We start from the raw sequence: 20,485 nt of genomic DNA on the forward strand, positions 1-20,485 counted from the left end.
TTTTTTTATAATTTTTTAATTTTATAATTTTTATTAGTAGGAATATAAACACCGGTTCTGGATCACCTCGTGTTAGTTTATACGTGTGACCTATGGCGAGGGGTAATGACGTCACGCGGGGAGAGGGGGTGTTAACGGTTCTGGGTCCGTGAGACCTAGGGCAAGGGGCAATGACGTCATACGGGGAGGGGGTGGGTATTTATAAATCGCCCCTGTGTCGGCGATTCTAGGAACGAATTGTTTAGAAAATAATAACAACATCGAAACACTGAAATGCACAACATCGAAACACTGAAATGCGATATTATTTTTAAAAAATGATAAGCGCGGCGGCGGCAAGCGGTGGATCGCAAGGTATCGCGCACAGCGTCCCCTCGATAACGATGCGACTCGATCGGAGGAAATTTCGTTACTGAACACGCGCGAGCGTGTTCATCAATCTTTTAATTTAATCCCCCTCTTTTCCAAATTGTATTTAATTTAATCCCCCCTCTTTTCCAAATTGTATTACTTTTTTAAATGCTTCGAGACAAAATCTCCTCTCACTCGCACCCGTTGAACGCACAAGTGTCGCGCGCCCAGCGTTTTCTCTCGCTCGCACTCGTTGAACGCAAAGTATGGCGCGCTCATCGTTCCCTCTCGCTCGCACCGTTGAACGCACAAGTGTCGCGCGCCCAGCGTTTTCTCTCGCTCGCACTCGTTGAACGCAAAGTATGGCGCGCTCATCGTTCCCTCTCGCTCGCACCCGTTGAACGCACAAGTGTCGCGCGCCCAGCGTTCCCTTTCGCTCGCACCCGTTGAAAGCAAAGTATCATGCGCCCCATCGTTCCCTCTCGCTCGCACTCGTTAAGCGTGCAAGTATCATCCTCCAACTAAAGATTTTTTAAATAGATTTTTAAATAGATTTTTTTAAATAGATTTTTTAAATAATATTCATGTTGATCCGTTGCAACGGATCACGCTGTGATCTAGAAAGCATGCAACCTCACTCATTCTATTGCTCCTCCGTTATCTTTAAATTCCTTAAGTGTAACTCTCTCATTCTTTCACCCTCAAATAAGTATTTGTTCGCTCGCTCTTATTCACGCGTTTGTCACCATTGACTACGACTCGCGTGATCCTTTTGCGGAGTATCTCGCTTTGAAATATAATATTAAACAAAACTGTAAACTATGAAGATACATAACTGTGTAGGCTCAGGGCTCAAGTGTTTATTCCTCTTCTTATTTTAACGATAAGAAAATTTTTGAAGATGTTGCGACGTTGCGACGTTGCAAGGAAGTTTTGTGCCGAGAGGCCAGTACGATTTAAACGTTCGGACAGTTTAGTTTCAATTGACAGTGAAAAAAAGAATATTTTTGAAAAATGGGGAAAGAAAGAATTTCGGAAGGACTGGATGAAGATATTAGTGAGGACGACTTCAGACCTTTACGCTTCTTTAACTTTTTGAATGATGACAACGATGACAATAACGCTAATGATGACAATAACGCTAATGATGACAATAACGCTAATGATGACAATAACGCTAATGAAGTTTTGGAGGGGCTCATGCAAAATCATATGGGTGAGGTGGAAGAGGAAAATAGAGAAAATCCTGAGGAAGAAAATGAAGAAGAATCAGCGTCTGAAGGAGATTTTATGACGGAGATGCAACAAATGTTCGATCAGATGTTTAGTGAAATCGGTGATGATGTTGCAATAACTGAAGTCACCACCGAAATCACCAATCAGACAATGCACTGCCGCATCTTTTTTTATTATACTAACGATTATCTATTTTACTGTATACCATGCTTTATGGATGAACAGTTATTAGCGCATGAAGACTTTAAAATGGTGAGATGTCACCGCACCGAAACATATGAAGTTCTTCTGATTGAACAAGTCTTCAACTGCGATAAGTGTAATAATTCATTGGCAATTATTATAAACTCAGATATGTGTCAGTCATGCAATCCATAAATGTCACCAGTACCTTTGTCGTCACCACTGCCTTTGTCGTCACCACTGCCTTTGTCGTAATCGTCACTGTCATCATCGTCGTCGTTTTGTCATCATAGCTCATGTTGTTTTTTTTTTATGCTCATGTTGTTTTTATGCTCATGTTGTTTTTTTATGCTCATGTTGTTTTTTATGCTCATGTCGTTTTTTTATGCTCATGTCGTTTTTTATCAATTACTGCTCATGCGGAAAATAATTTCTTGGACAAAGATAAAGGAGCTCCACGAATTATGGAATCTATAATTGGTAAGTATTAAAAAACAAAATAAAAAAAAAAAATTTGTTATTTATGTATAATATTATTAAAAAAATTTTTTTCTATTACAGAAGAATTATTTTTGGTGTGAAGCCGTCACTTTCATCAAATTACAAAAAAGCGTGAAGCCAACGTCACCGGCGCCTTCATCATAATCATCACCATAATCATCATCACTATAATCATCATTGTTATCATTGTTATCATTGTTATCATTGTTATCATTGTTATCATTGTTATATTAATCATTTATGTAAAATCGGTATAAAATAATGTTTAAAATAATGTTTAAAATAATGTATATTTTAAAATAATGTATATTTTAAAAAATATAATCAAAAATGTAAAAATGTAAAAAAAAAAATTTCGTTTTTTTTTTTGAACACCTTGTATTTCTTACTATTCGGTTTCGCGTTCAAGTATCTATTATGCTCTCTCACACTCTATCTCACACTCTATCTCACACTCATTAGTTTCTTATGGTCAAGTGTCGTTTGCGTTCACGCTCGCACCCTTTCACGCTCTCACTCACTCACTCACATATCCCTGTTAGCAATCGCTTCAAGATGTGCAACATGCATGCTTTAAAAAATGTGCAATCTGCATGCTTTCACTAGATACGAATCTTTTCATGCCTGGTGGTAAAAAAACTTTTTTTGTATTTTATGGTTCACCTAAAAAATTTTTCTTTTTACATATGTACGCTTATGCGAGAAAAATATATTCGTTCTCCGTCAGTGTCTCACGCTTTCTTATCGTTTATTTTGACCACCGAGTTTGTTTCTCCTTCTTCAACCACTGCGTGAGCAGTGAACACCATACTGTTTCGGCATCATTCGTTGTCTTAACATCGTATAGAGAAGGATCTCTATGAAGAAATTTTGTGTGGCTTATTCGCTGTTGTAGTTTTGCTGTTGTAGTTTTGTAATTTTGTTGTTTTTGTACAGAGTATTATACTTATTAGTGAAAATGGCTTATTTTGGAAAGCAAGGTACATATCTTATAAATTACAATTTATATTGTGGTATGATTATAACGTGTTATTATATTTTAGAGAAACGTCAGTTATGCGAAAATTTTATTAAAGGGCGTTGTAACACCAATCAATGCGATCTTGTACATACGTACAAGTATTGTTTTTCATACCAAAATACGACGTGCCGCAACAGTACTTGCTTATACTTGCATATTACAAGTGTTGAGCAAGCCCGATACGAACGAACTGGGAAGGCGTCCGATCGGATGAGGGCAGAGGTGGGGCGAACTCTTCAAAACACAAATATATGCGGCGATTATAAATCTGGAAGATGCCAAAGGGAAAATTGTAATCGGCGACATATTGCACATGCTGAAAAAATGGAGTGCATTATTTGCTGTGAGGAAGTATCGAGAGACACATTTGGTGCTGGAAGGTGTAAGCATGTGTATTGCTACACATGTGCCTTAAAATGTGCAGATTATATTCAAACTGAAGATATTTTAACAATTGAATGCCCCATGTGCAAATCTACAGTATCATACGATTTCTTATATTAACAATTTTTTACCATTTTTTTCTGTCATTATTACCATTATACACTACATTTTTTACCACGTTTTTCAAATAATGCTTTTGTTGTATAATCACTTTTGTTGTATAATGACTTTTGATGTATTTTGATTGTATAACCGCTTTTGATGTATTTGATTGTATAACCGCTTTTGTATAACCGCTTTTGTAATTTTACATTTTTTTATATTTTTGTATTTTTGTATTTTTGTATTTTTGTATTTTTGTATTTTTTTGTATTTTTGTATTTTTTATATTTTTGTATTTTATATTTTTTGTATTTTTTTATTTACGTAGTAATATTAATATAAGATTAATATAAGATTAATATAAGATTAATATAGTGTAAAACAATGTTCTAGTATTATTAACATGGCATTTAAGATAAAAATAAAATTTGTTTTTTTAATTACATTGAATTGAAAAAATAAAATTTGCCTTTTTTTTTAATTACATTGATTTCTTCATTATTTCATTACTTTAATAAACGCAATTTTAAGAGTGTGAGAGCATAAAAAAAAAACGAAATTTTTTTCTTTTTACTTTTAACATTTTTATTGAATATATATTATCGTAAGAGCTTAAACTATTTTCTACAAAATTAGAATTGTAATAAATTAAAGCTAATGATGTACAAAAAAAAAAACGAAATTTTTTTTTTTCACTTTTAACATTTTTATTGAATATATATTATCGTAAGAGCTTAAACTATTTTCTACAAAATTAGAATTGTAATAAATTAAAGCTAATGATGTACAAACTATTATTTATAAAAAATGATGTTATCCTATGATTATATCTTTTTAAAATTACAAAAATAGCATGATTACAACAATAACATGATTACAAAAAGCTAATTATAAACAACACAGGCTGATTATATACGACACAAGCTAATTATATATGACAAAGGCTAATTAAAGATACAGATTAAAAATGATTCAGATTTTAAATGATACAGATTTTAAACATAATGGCAGTTCCTTTTTTTTTTAGTCATTATCTGGAAAAGAAAAAAGTATAAATTAATAAATTATCATATTAGTTATTAAGATATTGGTTATTAAGATATTGACATGTACTTACATAGGTTTATTTTTACTTTCCACGCTTTGCAAGTACTGCAATAGTAACATGGCAGAGGGTCAACACTAAACGGAAGAAATGGTATGCAATATTTACAGTATGCATGGCCGCATACCAGTGCCTTGAACCCTTCAATTAATTTCACTTCGCAATAATTGCAGGTTGGCATGTTTCCTGAAAAAAAAATTTGTTAAGTAAAATTTTTTTTAATTGAGTAAAAATCTTAGTACAACAGTAAATACTTACGTGTTGGCAGTTCTGCATCTGCAGTTCCACATGCTACACAGGACCATAAACATTCGCCTAATAAATTGAGCGTGCATGATTTTTTTTTTTGTTCCTCCGGGTATGTTTCACGTAGGAGATATGCAATTCGCTTCAATTCATCATATGCCTCCTTACTGTGTGGTCTTATATTATTATTAATGTTATCGACTTCTTCTTGGCGTAAATGTACGTATTTACAGGAGCTGCCTTGAGTACAATTATTTTTTGTACATCGGCGTATTTCATGATATTTATTACAATTTTGTCGTTGGCACACTCGAATTAAAAAATCACGACAACTCATTTTTTTAATAAATGGAAAAAACCCGACAAATATACAACAAAAAACAACAATTATACAAACAAGAGTCAAAATAACAAGAGCAGATAGATAATCACTTTTTTACTGATAATTTTTTTGAGATCCTCACCGTCCGATTGACGAGCGAACAATGAAAAAAATTCCGTGCTGCGTTTCTATCCCTGCTTTCATAAGTGTGTTCGTAAATACACTCATGATTAGAAGCGGATATTCATATGAACGAACCTAAGGTTCTTTTTAACACCCTTTTTACACACCGCACATAACGATATTGTTTTTTCACTGTGTTTGCGATGCAACTGATTCAGTCGGCGTTTTATCCCATTTAAATTTTTTTTGCAATACCTATTTGTATAAATAATGTAGATACATCTATCATAGGCACGTTTTCCGTTTGCCCGCCTCTGAGATATGAAACAAGTGCAGCATTGTCACTGAGAACATCATTGATAATGATCCATCCCTGCGTTTTTTCCATGATGATTTTTGCGTGCACAACCTCCTGCTCCGTCCATACCTGAGCTCGCAGAGGCAAGATTCCATTTAAAACACATGGTATTGCTTGCCACCTCATTTCATGGAATTGGCTCTCTAGTCGTAAACATTCATGCGGCATTCTTTCAGTTGTGCGAGCCCAGTCGCGAAGATTTACAGTAATCGAAGTAGCACCGACGTACTCGATGATCCCTCTTTGCCATTTTGAACCTTCGCGGATGGCAACGAGAGTTCCTATTATTATTTCATTCGGTGACAGTATCAGTTGAGATGCTGCAAATCTCATGCGTAAGGCCATTCGTTCCAGCATTTCCTTATGAGCTGCTTCATCGTTGATTAATTTCACCCAAAACATTGTAGGTGATTGTACGCGTACCACGCGTACCTCAATCGGCCAAGTGGACAGCTGTCTTACGTCGATGTTGGAAATCATCTGAAAAAATAAATTAAAAAATTTAAAAAAGTATAAAATTATAAATTTTTATGTATTAAAATGGTTTTAAAAATATTTAAGAATATATAAGAATATATACTTACAATTTTTGGTGACAAACGATGACGATCAATTACTGATGAGTGGTTGCAAGGAACTGACTGCTCGACGGTTGAAGGATTCATCTTGAGCCAAATTGTTTTCATGTTTATAGAGATAAAAATTATCATTCTCGTTCTCACTCACTTTGCCCTCGTAAACATATGTGCACTCGCTTCAACCCTCATTTATAAAATAGACTATGCAGAGATCAAAGGCTGTGCGGCTAAACGCAAAGACTCTGCAAAACAGAGGGTAGTTGCTATTCGATGGGTGTACATTTCTTTTGTCGGAAAGAAATAAGTCAACGTTTTTAATTCCGAGAAGTAAAAGTTTTTTAAAATAATTTTAGACGAGGGTAACCGAATTTTTATCTGAAAGAGATAAGCTAACGGTTTTTACTAACGGTTTTTTAATATTAGCAAATGACTCAATATAATTTGAGAGAGGGTAAGAAATGAAATCACATGATTAATTGGTAGTAGGGGTAGGATATAATGCATTCGTTATACCTCTTTTGTCACAATGCGTGAATCTCATTAGTGATTGAGCGATCGACGACTATGTATGAAATGAACAACGAAGAAATCGAAGTTGATGAAGAAATAGAAGTTGATGACGAAATCGAAGTTGATGAAGAAATCGAGATTCATCCCTTGTCGGAGGATAGTGCTTGCAACACCGACGACGATGAAATGGTTGAAAATACTACGCGGAAAACGATCAATTTGCAGAATTTAAGCGCGATTACTCCGCGTACGAAATTTTGCGCTATATATTTTTATTACGGTGACGAGCGAGGATACAACGTGTGCGCTTCTTGTTTGATATCGATGCAATACGATTTATATGACCCCATCTTCAAGATTCGCAAACACGTTGTAGGATCTTATGACAGTCTCTACGGTACGTGGTGCTCGAATTGCAAAGCTGCAACGTTTGTTATAATCTCGTGTGATATGTGCCCGGTGTGCACAACTGCGTGAACGAGCAATGTACTTCGATTATACATTCGCGTTAATTGCTAATGTAGTTTCTTTTTGTTGTATTTATTGCTAATGTTGTCTTGCTTATGTCGTTGTTTTTGTTGTATTTATCGCTAATGTTGTTGTTTTGTTGTATTTATTGTTAATGTCGTATTTATCGTTAATATCGTTGTCTTTGTCGTACTTATTGCTACTGTTGTTGTCTTTCAACTTTTGAGTGCGCGAGACGTATGATAAACATAAAAATGGATCGAAGTCTCCTCGAAGAAGAAGAGCGCCAACTCCTGCTGCAGGCTAACACCGTGACTACCTTGGTAGAATTTTTCACTTGGGCTGAAAGATGTGACGAGCTAGTAAATCAGCTCGAGGAACGTAGCCGCGCTAAGCGAGCGCGCGTATCCGTCGGGTGCGCGCAATCCACGGTGGCGAGTATCGCGCGACTCCTGGGTGCCAAGAAACATTTATACGAACGTTACGTGCACCAGGGTGGTGAGTACGCGAGCACTAGTGCTGCCGACGGTGATGGTGACAAAACGACTAATGAACTCGATTGGCGTGAGATCGAGACCGCGTTCAAAAGTCGTATCGCAACGGGTGTGGTGATAAACACAAACTATATCGAGCCGCTGCGATTCCTGGAGGATGCCGGTAACGTGGTATACGAGCGCATACGAGACATCGTGCTTAAAAACAATTGTGTAAAAGTGAATACTGCGTTCAACGGTGAGTTTACGGCTGGGGACAAACGCGCCAACAAAAGTATAACCACGAAAAACTGTGAGATTTTTCAAGAAACGGATGTGCGCGAGTGGTACCGGCTACACGTTGTCGAACCCACGCTGGCTTCTCTCGAGGAGTTTCAGGAGCGTGACAGCGGATGGGCGTTGTCGCGAATTTTGAATTTGATAATCAACGTAAATAAGTACAATCCGATGCGCGTGGGATGCTACGTTACATTGCCACGGAAGTTAGCCGCTAAAAAAGCAGTGATATGTGTAAAGTCGATGGACGATAAGTGTCTCGCGTGGTCGGTAGTGGCGGCTCTGTATCCCGCGAAGCAGAACGTGAATCGGGAATCGTCGTACCCGCATTACACAACGGTGTTGAACGTCGAGGGTGTACAGTTTCCCGCGACTCTTAAAGACGTTGCGAGACTCGAACGATTAAACGATATCTCGATCAATGTGTACGCCACTGAGAGATGTGGAAAAGAAATTAACGTTCTACCTGTACACCTCACTAACGAGAAGAAAGAGAAACATGTAAATTTATTGTACGTACAACGCGACGACGACAACGATAAACAGGAAGTAGGACACTTTGCATGTATCAGTGATCTGTCACGTCTCATCAGCTCACAACTAAGCGGACGCGAGCATCGTAAATATATTTGTGATCGGTACGTATAATTTTGAATATTTCATTTGATTTTTTTTTTAATATATTAAAAAATATTTTATTTTAGGTGTCTTCATTACTTTAATTCGAGCGAGAAATTTAAGATTCATATCGTGGATTGTGGAACTTTAAACAACTGCGCTATACGACTACCTAGCGAGGATGACAAATGGCTCAGCTTTTCCAATCACTACAACAAGGAACGCGTACCATTCATCGTATACGCCGATCTGGAGTGCGTGTTGCGAAAGATCGATCCACCATCGTCGCCGGAGCAAACGACGTTTAACTACCAACGTCATGAAGTATTCAGCGTGGGATACTACGTGCGATGCTCGTTCGACGAGTCGCTGTCAAGATATGAATATCATCGCGGACTCGATTGCATCGAGTGGTTCGTTGAGCAGTTAGTGAAACTGGCTCATCGCGTAAAAATTATAATATTGAAAACCATCCCGATGGAGACTTTGTCGAATATGCAGCGCGAGGAGCATGAGAACGCGACAGTATGCCACGTGTGTGAAAGTCCGTTTGCGGTGGACGAGAAGCGTGTGCGCGATCATTGCCATATGACCGGTCGGTATAGAGGTCCCGCGCACTCAAAATGTAACTTGCAATACCGCGACACGCGTTACATCCCCGTCGTGTTTCATAATTTGTCAGGCTACGACGCACACTTTGTCATAAAGGAAATCACCACGGCGTATGAGGGTAAAGTCGATTTGTTGCCGATAACGAAGGAAAAATACATTTCTTTTACAAAACATGTAAACGATACAGCTAAGGGACAGGACTTGCGAACTGCGATAAAATTGCGCTTTATAGATTCGTACAAATTTTTGAACGCTAGCCTTGACAAATTATCGTCTTTACTCATTAAAGATAAAATGCGAATCTTGCGCGGTGAATTTGCAAAACTTTCAGAGGAAAATTTCAATCTCTTGACACGAAAAGGTATATTTCCGTACGAGTACGTCGACAGCGTTGAAAGATTAAATGAGTCGAGCCTACCGTCGCGCGAATCGTTCTTCAGCTCGCTGACCGGTGACACGGTGAGTGAGACAGATTACGCGCACGCCGAGACCGTATGGCAGCAATTCTCTATTCGAACTTTAGGCGAGTACAGCGATCTGTACCTCAAAACCGATGTATTGTTATTGGCTGACGTATTTGAAAATTTTCGCGATAGATGCGTCGAAAGTTACGGACTCGATCCCGCGCACTATTACACCTTGCCCGGTTTCACGTGGGACGCGATGCTCAAGCATACGCGTATTAATTTTGAACTATTAACTGACATCGATATGGTGATGTTCGTCGAACGCGGTATACGCGGCGGTCTCAGTCAATGCTCCAACAGATACGCGCGAGCTAATAACAGATACATGCGGTCGGGGTACGACTCGTTGAAACCTTCGTCGTACATCGTGTATTACGATGTAAACAACTTGTACGGTTGGGCTATGTGTCAGCCGTTACCGTACGCGGATTTTGAATGGGCCAACGACCAAGAACTCGCGAACCTCGACGTAGACGCGATCGCCGTGGACTCGCCCACGGGTTATATCCTTGAGGTGGATCTCGAGTATCCTGCAAGCGTGCACGACATGCACTCCGATCTGCCGTTCTGTCCCACACGAGAGAAACCACCGGGGGTAAAACATGATAAAAAACTTTTGGCTACGCTGTACGATAAGAAGCGATACATCATACACTATCGCAATCTGCAGCTGTGCACGCGTCATGGTCTTCGCGTCATCAAGGTTTACCGCGCGCTGCGATTCACTCAGTCAGCATGGTTGCGCGATTACATCGAGCTCAACACGCGACATCGAACTCGCGCGACCAATGATTTCGAGAAAAATTTGTTTAAACTTATGAACAATGCGGTGTTTGGTAAAACGATGGAGAACGTACGAAATCGCGTCGACGTTCGATTGCTCTCGCAGTGGGACGGTCGGTACGGTGTGGAAGCGATGATCGCCAAACCTAATTTTCACAGTAGAAGTGTATTCGCGGAAAATTTGGTGGCTGTGGAATTGCGTAAACTCGAGGTAAAATTCGCTAAGCCGATATACGTTGGTATGTCTACTGACATATCTAAGGTGTGTTTGTACGAGTTTCATCACGAGTACATGTTACCAACTTTTGGAGACAAATGTAGCGTCATGTATACCGACACGGATAGTCTCGTGTACAGCGTCCAGTGTGACGATGTATACGAGATGATGAAGCGTGATATCGCTCGGTTCGACACGAGCGACTATCCACCTGATAACGCGTACGGTATGCCTCTCGCGAACAAAAAAATACCAGGTTTAATGAAGGATGAGTGCAACGGTGCGATTGTTACAGAATTTGTAGGACTCAGAGCGAAAATGTACGCGATCAAGGTGGACGGTAAAAGTGACACTAAAAAAGCAAAAGGTGTAAAGAGTGGAGTCGTGGCGCGAACTATAACGTTTGACGATTATGTCAAGTGTCTCGAGAATGAGATTGCTATGACTCGCGACCAATCGTGTGTAAGATCGAAATTGCATCAAGTGTACACCGTATCCGAGACAAAGATCGCTTTGAGTCCGTATGATGACAAGCGATATCTCGTGCCAGACTCGACCAACACCTTACCATGGGGTCATTATCGCATACCTCTATAATTATATATGTATTACAGATGTATCAAATGTATTATAGATTGCGTTAATGTATTATAGATTGCGTTAATGTATACAGTACACATGTATGTAGTATACAGTACACATGTACGCAGTATGCAGTACACATGTACGCAGTATGCAGTACACATGTACGCAGTACACATGTACGCAGTATGCAGTATGTAGTATGCAGTATGTAGTATGTAGTATGCAGTATGTAGTATGCAGTTTTATATTTTATTATTTTAAATACATCGAATCGCATATAAATGTGTAAAATAATAAGGATATACATCTATGCAGTATATAGTTTTTATTTTTAAATACATTGAATCGCATATACATGTGTAAAAATAAAAAAACTTTATTAAACGATGCTGTTTTTGTCGATCCATGAATTGTGTGATCCATCAAATCCCAACCATTTCACGTAGACCTTGTCACCCTTCTTACGCAGAACCTTCTCCACCAGATATACGTCCGGATGTGTCGCGCGGTGCAACTCATGCTCGTAGAACGCTCCGGCTATCGCCTCACCGCGATAATCCTCGAGCAGATAGGTTGCTGGATTGGTTTGCTGCACCTTGACGATCGTGAAAACCTCGGTGGTCCAATTTGGAGTGTATCCCTTTTCGAAAATCATTTTAAACTTGCTCACGCGTACTTTATCACCGACCCTGAATTTGGCCGGAGCGGCTATCTTTATCGCGCTGTACACGGTGTCAAGAAGTTTCTTGGCGATCTCAGGTGTCACGTCGATGGGCCGCATGCCGATCGTTCGATGCTTGCGCCTATTATACTCGTCTACGAGACGCGGTAGCGCGTCGCACCACTCGTAATTGCCGTTGAGCGTAAACATCTTCCACATAATGTTTTTGAGTGTGCGATTGAATCGCTCAACTACAGACGCCTTTAACACCGAGTACGTTGAGTAATGATTGACACCGCGTTTCGTGAAGAGCCGTTGTACGTCGGTGTTGTAAAACTCTTTTCCCATATCGGTTTGTAAATTTTTCGGACATCGCCCGCTTTTTCGCATCAACTCCGCTAAAGCGTCAGCCGTTTCGCTGCCGCCTTTATTCTTCAGCGGTATTGCCCACGCATACTTGCCGAGTACGTCGATGACGGTGAGAATGTAACGGTAACCTCGGTTGAAACGCGCGTACGGTTGCATCTCGACGATATCAGCCTGCCACAAATCGTCGTATCCCTTGACCACGACGCGTCTTCGCGGAAAGTTTCTTCTCGCCGGGGCGTGCAACTCGTCAACGAGTCGCCTTTTCTCGGGACCTGCGTCGCTCGACTTGCGCGATCTAGACATGATCGATTCTGTCGCTCGATTCCTCCCGGTCGATCAATTTATAATCAAACCCGCCTCGCGCAGTTCCTCGACGATCGACAGAATTTCGTTATCGTGAGCGTTGTGACCGGCTCGACGCGAAGCATCCAGCAATCGAAGACGATCCACGAGCTCGTTAGGATCGTCCCAGTGCACGTAGTCGATCGCGTGATCGTTTAACGTCATGAGGTGAGGTAATCCTTTACCGGAACTTTTTCTTCTCGATTTCCTGGCCGAATCGCCCGACATCAGCGGTGCGATCACCTTCAAATACTTTGAGCCTCTGTTACCCATGACGCGACCGTCGTCGCTGAAATTTTTTTATGCGCGTTCGTCGATTCGAGTATGCTTTTGTAGTGACGTTTATCCGCCTCGGTGTAAGCAGTTACGTCGGGTACCTTCTTGAAAATCAACTCATACAGACCTTCCGTTCCAGGATATCTCTTACCAGCGATGATTATATCGTCGTTCTTATGGTCGAATTCAACGTGTTTGTTTCCGAGCATTACTTTGTTTGTGTCAAAGTATATACCGAAAACGTCGTCGATATTTATTCTTCTGTCACCGCTCGCCGCTTCAAGGTACATCGTTGCCAGCGATACGCTGGGTCGCGGTGTCGATACGCCAGGTCGCGGCGTCGATATGCCGGACCGCGGCGTTGATGTCCGGGGCCGTGGCGTCGACGGAAGTTCGACGTCTTCGGTCGTAACGTACGAATCTACGGTCGTATCACTCAATGACGGATTAGCTACGATCGTATCGCCTAACGTTGCCGACGACAACGAATCGTCAAACGTGGCGTTTAAACGCCGTTCGGGTTTTGGTGTCGACCACAATCGTCGCTCCAGTTTCGGTGTCAATCGCTCCGATTTCGACTCCACCTTCGGTACCGCGATACCGGATTCCTCGACGGTCTCGACCATCCGCTTTAGAGGTTCGACGATGGGCTTGAGGCGCTTCTCCGACGCGATGTCGGCGTCGATCGTGTCGGTCTTTATAGCTCGATGCTTCCTGCGAATCGCCTCGCTCGTCTTCTCGATCTCCCGCGTAATCTTTTCATGCTCGCGCGCGTCATGGTTGTCGTTTCTCCCCGTCATATCGATCGTATCGCGCGATCCGTTCTCGACGAAGCGTCTTCGACGACTGATTGTCACGCGATATTATCAATCTGTTAAAAATCAACTCGACGGTACCGCAAACACGTCGAATCCTCGCCTGTATCGCCCGTTGTCGAGCGGACTGTCCTTGTCGATTACCGCGAAACCGTGATCATGTTGCCAGCATTCGCGACACAACGCACTGAACTCGTCGTACGACATGTCGGTGTTGACGTGATCGTTGTACACGTGTTTCAGATTGGTTCCGTCCTGTTTGAACAGGATCAGCAGATTTGCGTTATCGCGTATTAGATGCTTGGGTATCCTCGCGTACGACTGACACAGATAAAAGCAGTCTACGTTCGAGTGACGACCCATCGCGAAGTACTCCCTCACGGCGTCTTGCTTGTCGCACGCGATATCGTCGAAGATGAAAATCGAATGCGGAAGTGCCTCACTCGGTGGAACGACGTCGCTGTTGTTGGAAAACGTGAAATAGCCTATCTCGTCGATCGGTGTCAGCAGATGTTCCAAGTACTGATACTTGGGCTGTTGCAGCGATTTCGAGTACACGTACACGTTCTCGAAACGCAAACCGTGCGGACTTTCCAACAGACTGATCAGAACGTTCGTTTTACCGCAGTTTGATGGACCGCACACGATCGCGCGCACGGTGTTTGGCAGCATCTCACCGTGCCTGCGTATTTTCTCTCCCTCGAGACTATCCATTAATCGTAATCTATCGTCACAATTCGCGACGCGTATCGTCTGCGGTTGTCGCACGAATCGCATCTTGTCCCCGCTGTACGGAGACAACCGCTCGCGCGCCTATTTATAGTCGCGCGAACCTGCGAATAGCTCATTAATCGATATGTATCTCGCGCTGAAACATCCTCTTGACGTGTTGAACTTAACCGCGGAACAGTTGAGCACCATACCAAAGGACGTGTTACTGCACGTTTGCGGTGATTACATTCATCACGTGTGGGACAAACTTCCCGCGCACTTGACGGAAGATCCGGAGGTTCGAACCTACCGCAGGTGCCTCGAGCATTACAATCAACCCTGGCAAGAAACGCACATCGACGGACCTGCTCCGTTAATCCGAGAGTGCGGCGAGTGTCAACGTCGTCTACCGATTCGTCGGAAGTAAAGTGCTGCGGCAAGGGTCTGTTGAATCGCGCGATAAACGCCCTTCCCTTCGAACTGCACATCCCCGGTTATCAATTTTGTGGCCCGGGAACTCGATTGAAGGAACGCATAGCGAGAGGTGATCGAGGCATCAATCCGTTGGACGAAGCGTGTCGCGAGCACGACTTGGCGTACGCGCGAAGCAACGATCTCACGGACAGACACGCAGCGGACAGAGAACTCGCCAAGAGAGCGGGAAAACGCGTTATAGCGAGAGATTCAGGCTTACGTGAGAGAGCCGCCGCAGCAGCCGTGTGGGCTGCGATGAAAGCTAAAACGAAAATTGGCATGGGTATGTCTACTACAACTAGGAAGAGGTTGAGGACTGTGAGAAACAGAACGATTACGAAGAGGCGGAGAAGTACGATTCGCAAAAACGCATGCTTCCAACAGCAAAGCGCGGCGGCATGCTGCCGATTATTCCGATTCTCGGCGCAGTCGGATCGCTTGTCGGTGGAGCTGCGAGTATAGCGAGAGCTGTAAATGAGAGAAGAGCTGCGCGCGCAGCAGCCGGTGGATCCGGCGTACATCTGGCCCCGTACAACGGTGGACGGGGTCTCTCTCTCAAGCCGTACAGGTACGGCAGAGGTACGACTGTTGCGAAGAGAGGAAGAAAAAAAAACGTCGAGAAGACGTTAAAAATGCCCACGGGTGCTACTACGAACGTGCAATTAAATCATCTGGCCAGACGTATGCGCGTTCCTTATTTCAGAGGTGTATTTATGCGCGACGCCCTACCTACGAGTGGCGCACGTACAAACGAGAGCGGTATCGTGAACCTGGATAACGTGACGGGTCCGGGGACTCACTGGGTAGCGTACGCCAAAAGGGGAGATCGCGTCGCGTACTTTGACGGCTTCGGTAATCTCCGACCGCCTGTGGAATTGGTGCGATATCTCGGAGTCAACGTCTCATCGATAGAGTACAATCGACGATCTTATCAAACGTACGATCAGAGTATCTGCGGACAGCTGTGTCTACGTTTTTTAAGTACAATCGACGCGATTACGTTTAAAAACTGACGTCGCGACGCACTTTGCCTCAGTATCACTTCAAACATGTCGATCACGCTCACGTTAACCGGTAGGAGCAGTGTTCTCCATTCGAGCTACTCACCGGCGTTGGATCTCAGTGACGGTGATTACGAGCTCGGGCTCACGGACTTTGCGACTTACAACACCATACCGAACGTCGATTCTACGAACAACAAATTTTACTATGGCACGGACGGTAAAGAAATTACGATTCCCGAGGGATCGTACGAGATACAGGCCATAGACAAATTTTTGAAACACGCGATGCCGCGACAACGCGACACCGTCGATGGAAATCGTAATGAGAAGAGCGAGAAGAATGAGAAGAATGAGAAGAATGATGATTTCTCGATAGCGATTCGCGCCAACTTCAACACTATGAAAAGCGAGATCAAATCCGCGTACGTAGTGAACTTTTCAAAACCAAACTCGTTGGGACCGCTTCTCGGATTCTCACCGCATCGCGTACTGCAACCGCGAAAGTGGCACGAGTCCGACTTACCGATCAATATAATCAATCTGAATATTATTCGCATCGAATGTAACGTAACCGCGGGCGCATACTGCAACGGTGAACGCGTGCACACGATTCATGAATTTTCACCGAAAGTGCCACCGGGATATAAGATCACGGAAACGCCCACACAGGTCATTTACCTACCGATCATCGTGCGATACGTTACGGATCTCACGATACGCGTCACCAACCAAAACGGACGACCGCTCGACTTTCGCGGAGAGGAGATCACCATCAGATTGCACGTGCGACTACAACGACAACGACAACGATAACGTGGCATGTTAATACCGAACGAAACGAGACGCGTTACGACGATCAGTTTCGGTACTGGTACGATTCAACAGCCTGAACCGCGACAACATATCGCTGTAAATAGCGTTGGAAGGATAAGAAGAAGAAGACTAACCGAAACAAACGTTGAATTTCTGAGATCGCTCGGATTCGCTGTGCGAAATAATTTTATCTAAACGATGGCCGACATTCTGAATATCCAAGACGAACCGGTCTTCGACGATCGAATCGTCAAGATTGAGACTCACGCATACAATCCGTTTGCCAATACGACGTTCGGATACAGCGATGAGATAAGAATACCGATACAGCAACAAGATCTGTACACGCTGCCGCACGAGAGTTTTCTCTACATCGAGGGAAAATTAACGAAGGGCAAGGTGGTTGCGGGAGCCGACGTGATCCTTGGGGACAACTGTATCGCCTTCATGTTCGATGAGATACGATACGAGCTCGACGGTGTGGAGATCGATCGTAACAGAAACGTTGGCGTAACCAGCACGCTGAAAAATTACGCGACCGTTTCATCCGACAGGAGCGTGATTCTGCGGAACGCGGGATGGCTCGGTCCCACGATCAATGCGAACGGTTACTTCAATTTCTGCGTACCGCTCAACATGCTGCTAGGATTTTGCGAAGACTATAGGCGCGTCGTGATCAATGCTCGTCACGAATTGATTCTTATACGAGCGCGCAACGACAACAACTGTCTAGTGGGCAGTTCCGCGCTCGAGCCTAAAGTTGACTTGCTGAAGATACAATGGCGTATGCCTCATGTACTTTTGAACGAAGTAAAGAAATTGGCGATGTTGCGCACCTTGGAGAGCGGCCGATTCGTCAGTATGGGTTTTCGCTCATGGGATCTGTACGAGTTTCCGCTACTGCAACTCACGACCAAACACTCATGGGCCATCAAGACCGCCACGCAACTCGAGAAACCTCGATACATTATCTTTGCTCTGCAGACGGGTCGAAAAAACGTTATGTCTGAAGACAACAGTCGTTTCGACAATTGCAAACTGACCAACGTGAAGCTTTATCTCAATTCAGAGTGCTACCCGTACGACGATATGAACCTCGACTTTGGCAAACGTAGATACGCGATTCTCTACGACGCGTACGCGCGTTTTTGCAAAGAATACTACGGCTATGAGTATCTCGAACCGAATCTCACCGTCACGTCGTTTCTGCTCAACGGTCCGTTCGTCATCATCGACTGCTCGCGTCAAAACGAGTCGGTTAAAACCGCTACCGTGGACGTGAGATTAGAGTTTGAATGCAAGGACAATGTAGCGCCAAATACCACGGCTTACTGTCTCATCATACACGATCGTTTGGTTCAATACAATCCGTTGACCAACGTTGTACGTAAGATCACGTAGAAATGATCTTCGACGTGTGTATATAAAGCGGTGAATCGACGAACGTTGCGTATTCACTTCCATTCCGTCGTATGCGTAACGTCGATAGAGAGAGAGAGAGATTGTCATCGTCGTCATGAAACCATCAAAGTATCAACCGTCTTGTTGGTGCGACAACGCGAGTCGCATGAAGGAAGATAAAGCTACGCAAACGGATCCTAGACCGACGGATCACTTATTGAACAGAGGAATGACGTATCGAGTGACATCCACGGGAAACACAGTGGTTGACGTAGCCACGCAAACGGATAAGAAGTCGCGAAGCGAACGACTTCAGGAACGCGTGACGGATTTTGTCTCGAAGCATTTAAAAAAGTAATACAATTTGGAAAAGAGGGGGATTAAATTAAAAGATTGATGAATACGCTCGCGCGTGTTCAGTAACGAAATTTCCTCCGATCGAGTCGCATCGTTATCATCATCATCATCATCATCATGTCCACGCCAACGTTCGTCGATCTCCAAGGATATCCCATCGGACGACGTTTCATCGTGAAGGAAGCGGCGGTGCTGCGAGGTGGTACCGTTCTTGCGCATTACGTCTTTGCAAAGCCTATGCCATGGGGTGTTGTATCGCGAGACGACAGACGCCTCGTTACCTGGTTGGTACGAAATCATCACGGTATAGCGTGGGAAGACGGGGACGTTCCGTACAATCAGGCTAAACGCCAGATCATCAGGGCCCTACAAAACGAGGAAGATTGCTACGATCACGCCATCGTATACGTCAAAAGACTCGAGAAACGCGATTGGCTGCGAGATATGCTTGAAGAGGATTATTACGGCGACTATGACGATGGTCACAAATTCTACACGGACAATCTGATCGTCAGAAATATTGAAGATGATTTCGAACATGTTGAATCACTTAGCGATTTAAACGATTCGAATACTTTCCGCTGTAGGAGACATTCCAAAAATTGCGCCGTGCAAAATGTATTTAAATTGTACAATTGGTGGCGTAACCGTCAAAATGATGATAATGTATAATTTTGAATAAACTTTTTTTTCATACTTATACTTCTGCGCCTTTGGATTATTTTACCCCTCTCCTAATTACCCTCTCTCAATTACCTTCTACCAATCACTTTCTCTTAATTACCCTCTCCGATAATTTGTCTAACTGCGTTTTATATTACCCCACTCTATGCAAAATTTTAAATAATGAAAGAGGGGATTTTTACAACCGTCCTCGACTCGAGGTACCCTCTGATCGTGCGATCAGTACATTTTTCGCTTTGGCCGCAACAGCAGCAACGATTACGACAACGTCTACGATTACGAATACGACAATGTATTACACCGAGAGAAATTGCTACAAAGTGCGTCGAATTGATTGCGGTAATGAACCCTCCTCATCTCACGAGTAAGTATTTTTTATTATAAAAATTATTTACTTTAAAATTAATATATTAATATTCACGATTGTTCTTATTTAATTTCCAGCGATCCACCGAAACGATACGTGACGCGCTTACTATGCAGGCGATACCCGCTGACCCGCACGGGATACAAATATCTCGAGATCGGCGTGAACGTTGGTCCGCGTAGTTTTGTGGAGATCATCGTAGGCGATAATCGAGGAGATGAATTGTCGATGTTGCTTGACACCTGGAAGGAACTCTGCGAGCATCGATGGACAATTCAGAATATGCTTCGCGATCGACCGAAGCAACCATACGACTGTTTGAACATAGGTTCGCTCACAGTGCGAATATGCTATATGAATGAAATGAAACTTGTGCGACTTGAATCTCTCGACGCACGTATGGCTATGACCGAGGCTACGTTCACGCGAATGTTGGATTTTGATGATTGCGTCGCTTTGAAATTCAACGTACTCACCAAAGCCCTACCGAAGATCGACGACAAATACGAGCAATTTTGTAAAATCGCTTCCGCATCAAGAAGTCGTACCGAAGCGGTGAGCGCTGTACGCAGCAGCGATTCCTTCGACGAACAACAAATTATAGATTGTGAAATGCTTGCGATTATAATAAATGTGTAAGAAAACAGTATAATGAAATATATTGTATCGCA

The 20,485-nt window shown here is 42.8% G+C and overlaps 1 protein-coding gene across 1 annotated transcript; it reads right to left on the bottom strand.

The window, feature by feature from the left end:
* Positions 1-5,491: 5,491 nt before the first annotated feature.
* On the bottom strand, positions 5,492-6,870 carry LOC139112880 (uncharacterized). Its single transcript, XM_070673864.1, has 2 exons — positions 6,517-6,870; positions 5,492-6,412 (listed from the first exon to the last, which is right to left on the bottom strand). The coding sequence occupies exons 1-2, from the start codon at positions 6,640-6,642 to the stop codon at positions 5,810-5,812; spliced, it is 729 nt and encodes a 242-aa protein (XP_070529965.1). The 5' UTR covers positions 6,643-6,870; the 3' UTR covers positions 5,492-5,809.
* Positions 6,871-20,485: the final 13,615 nt, after the last annotated feature.

Source organism: Cardiocondyla obscurior, unplaced genomic scaffold, assembly GCF_019399895.1.
Source record: "Cardiocondyla obscurior isolate alpha-2009 unplaced genomic scaffold, Cobs3.1 scaffold60_0_130978, whole genome shotgun sequence".
Classification (NCBI taxonomy): Eukaryota; Metazoa; Arthropoda; class Insecta; order Hymenoptera; family Formicidae; genus Cardiocondyla; species Cardiocondyla obscurior.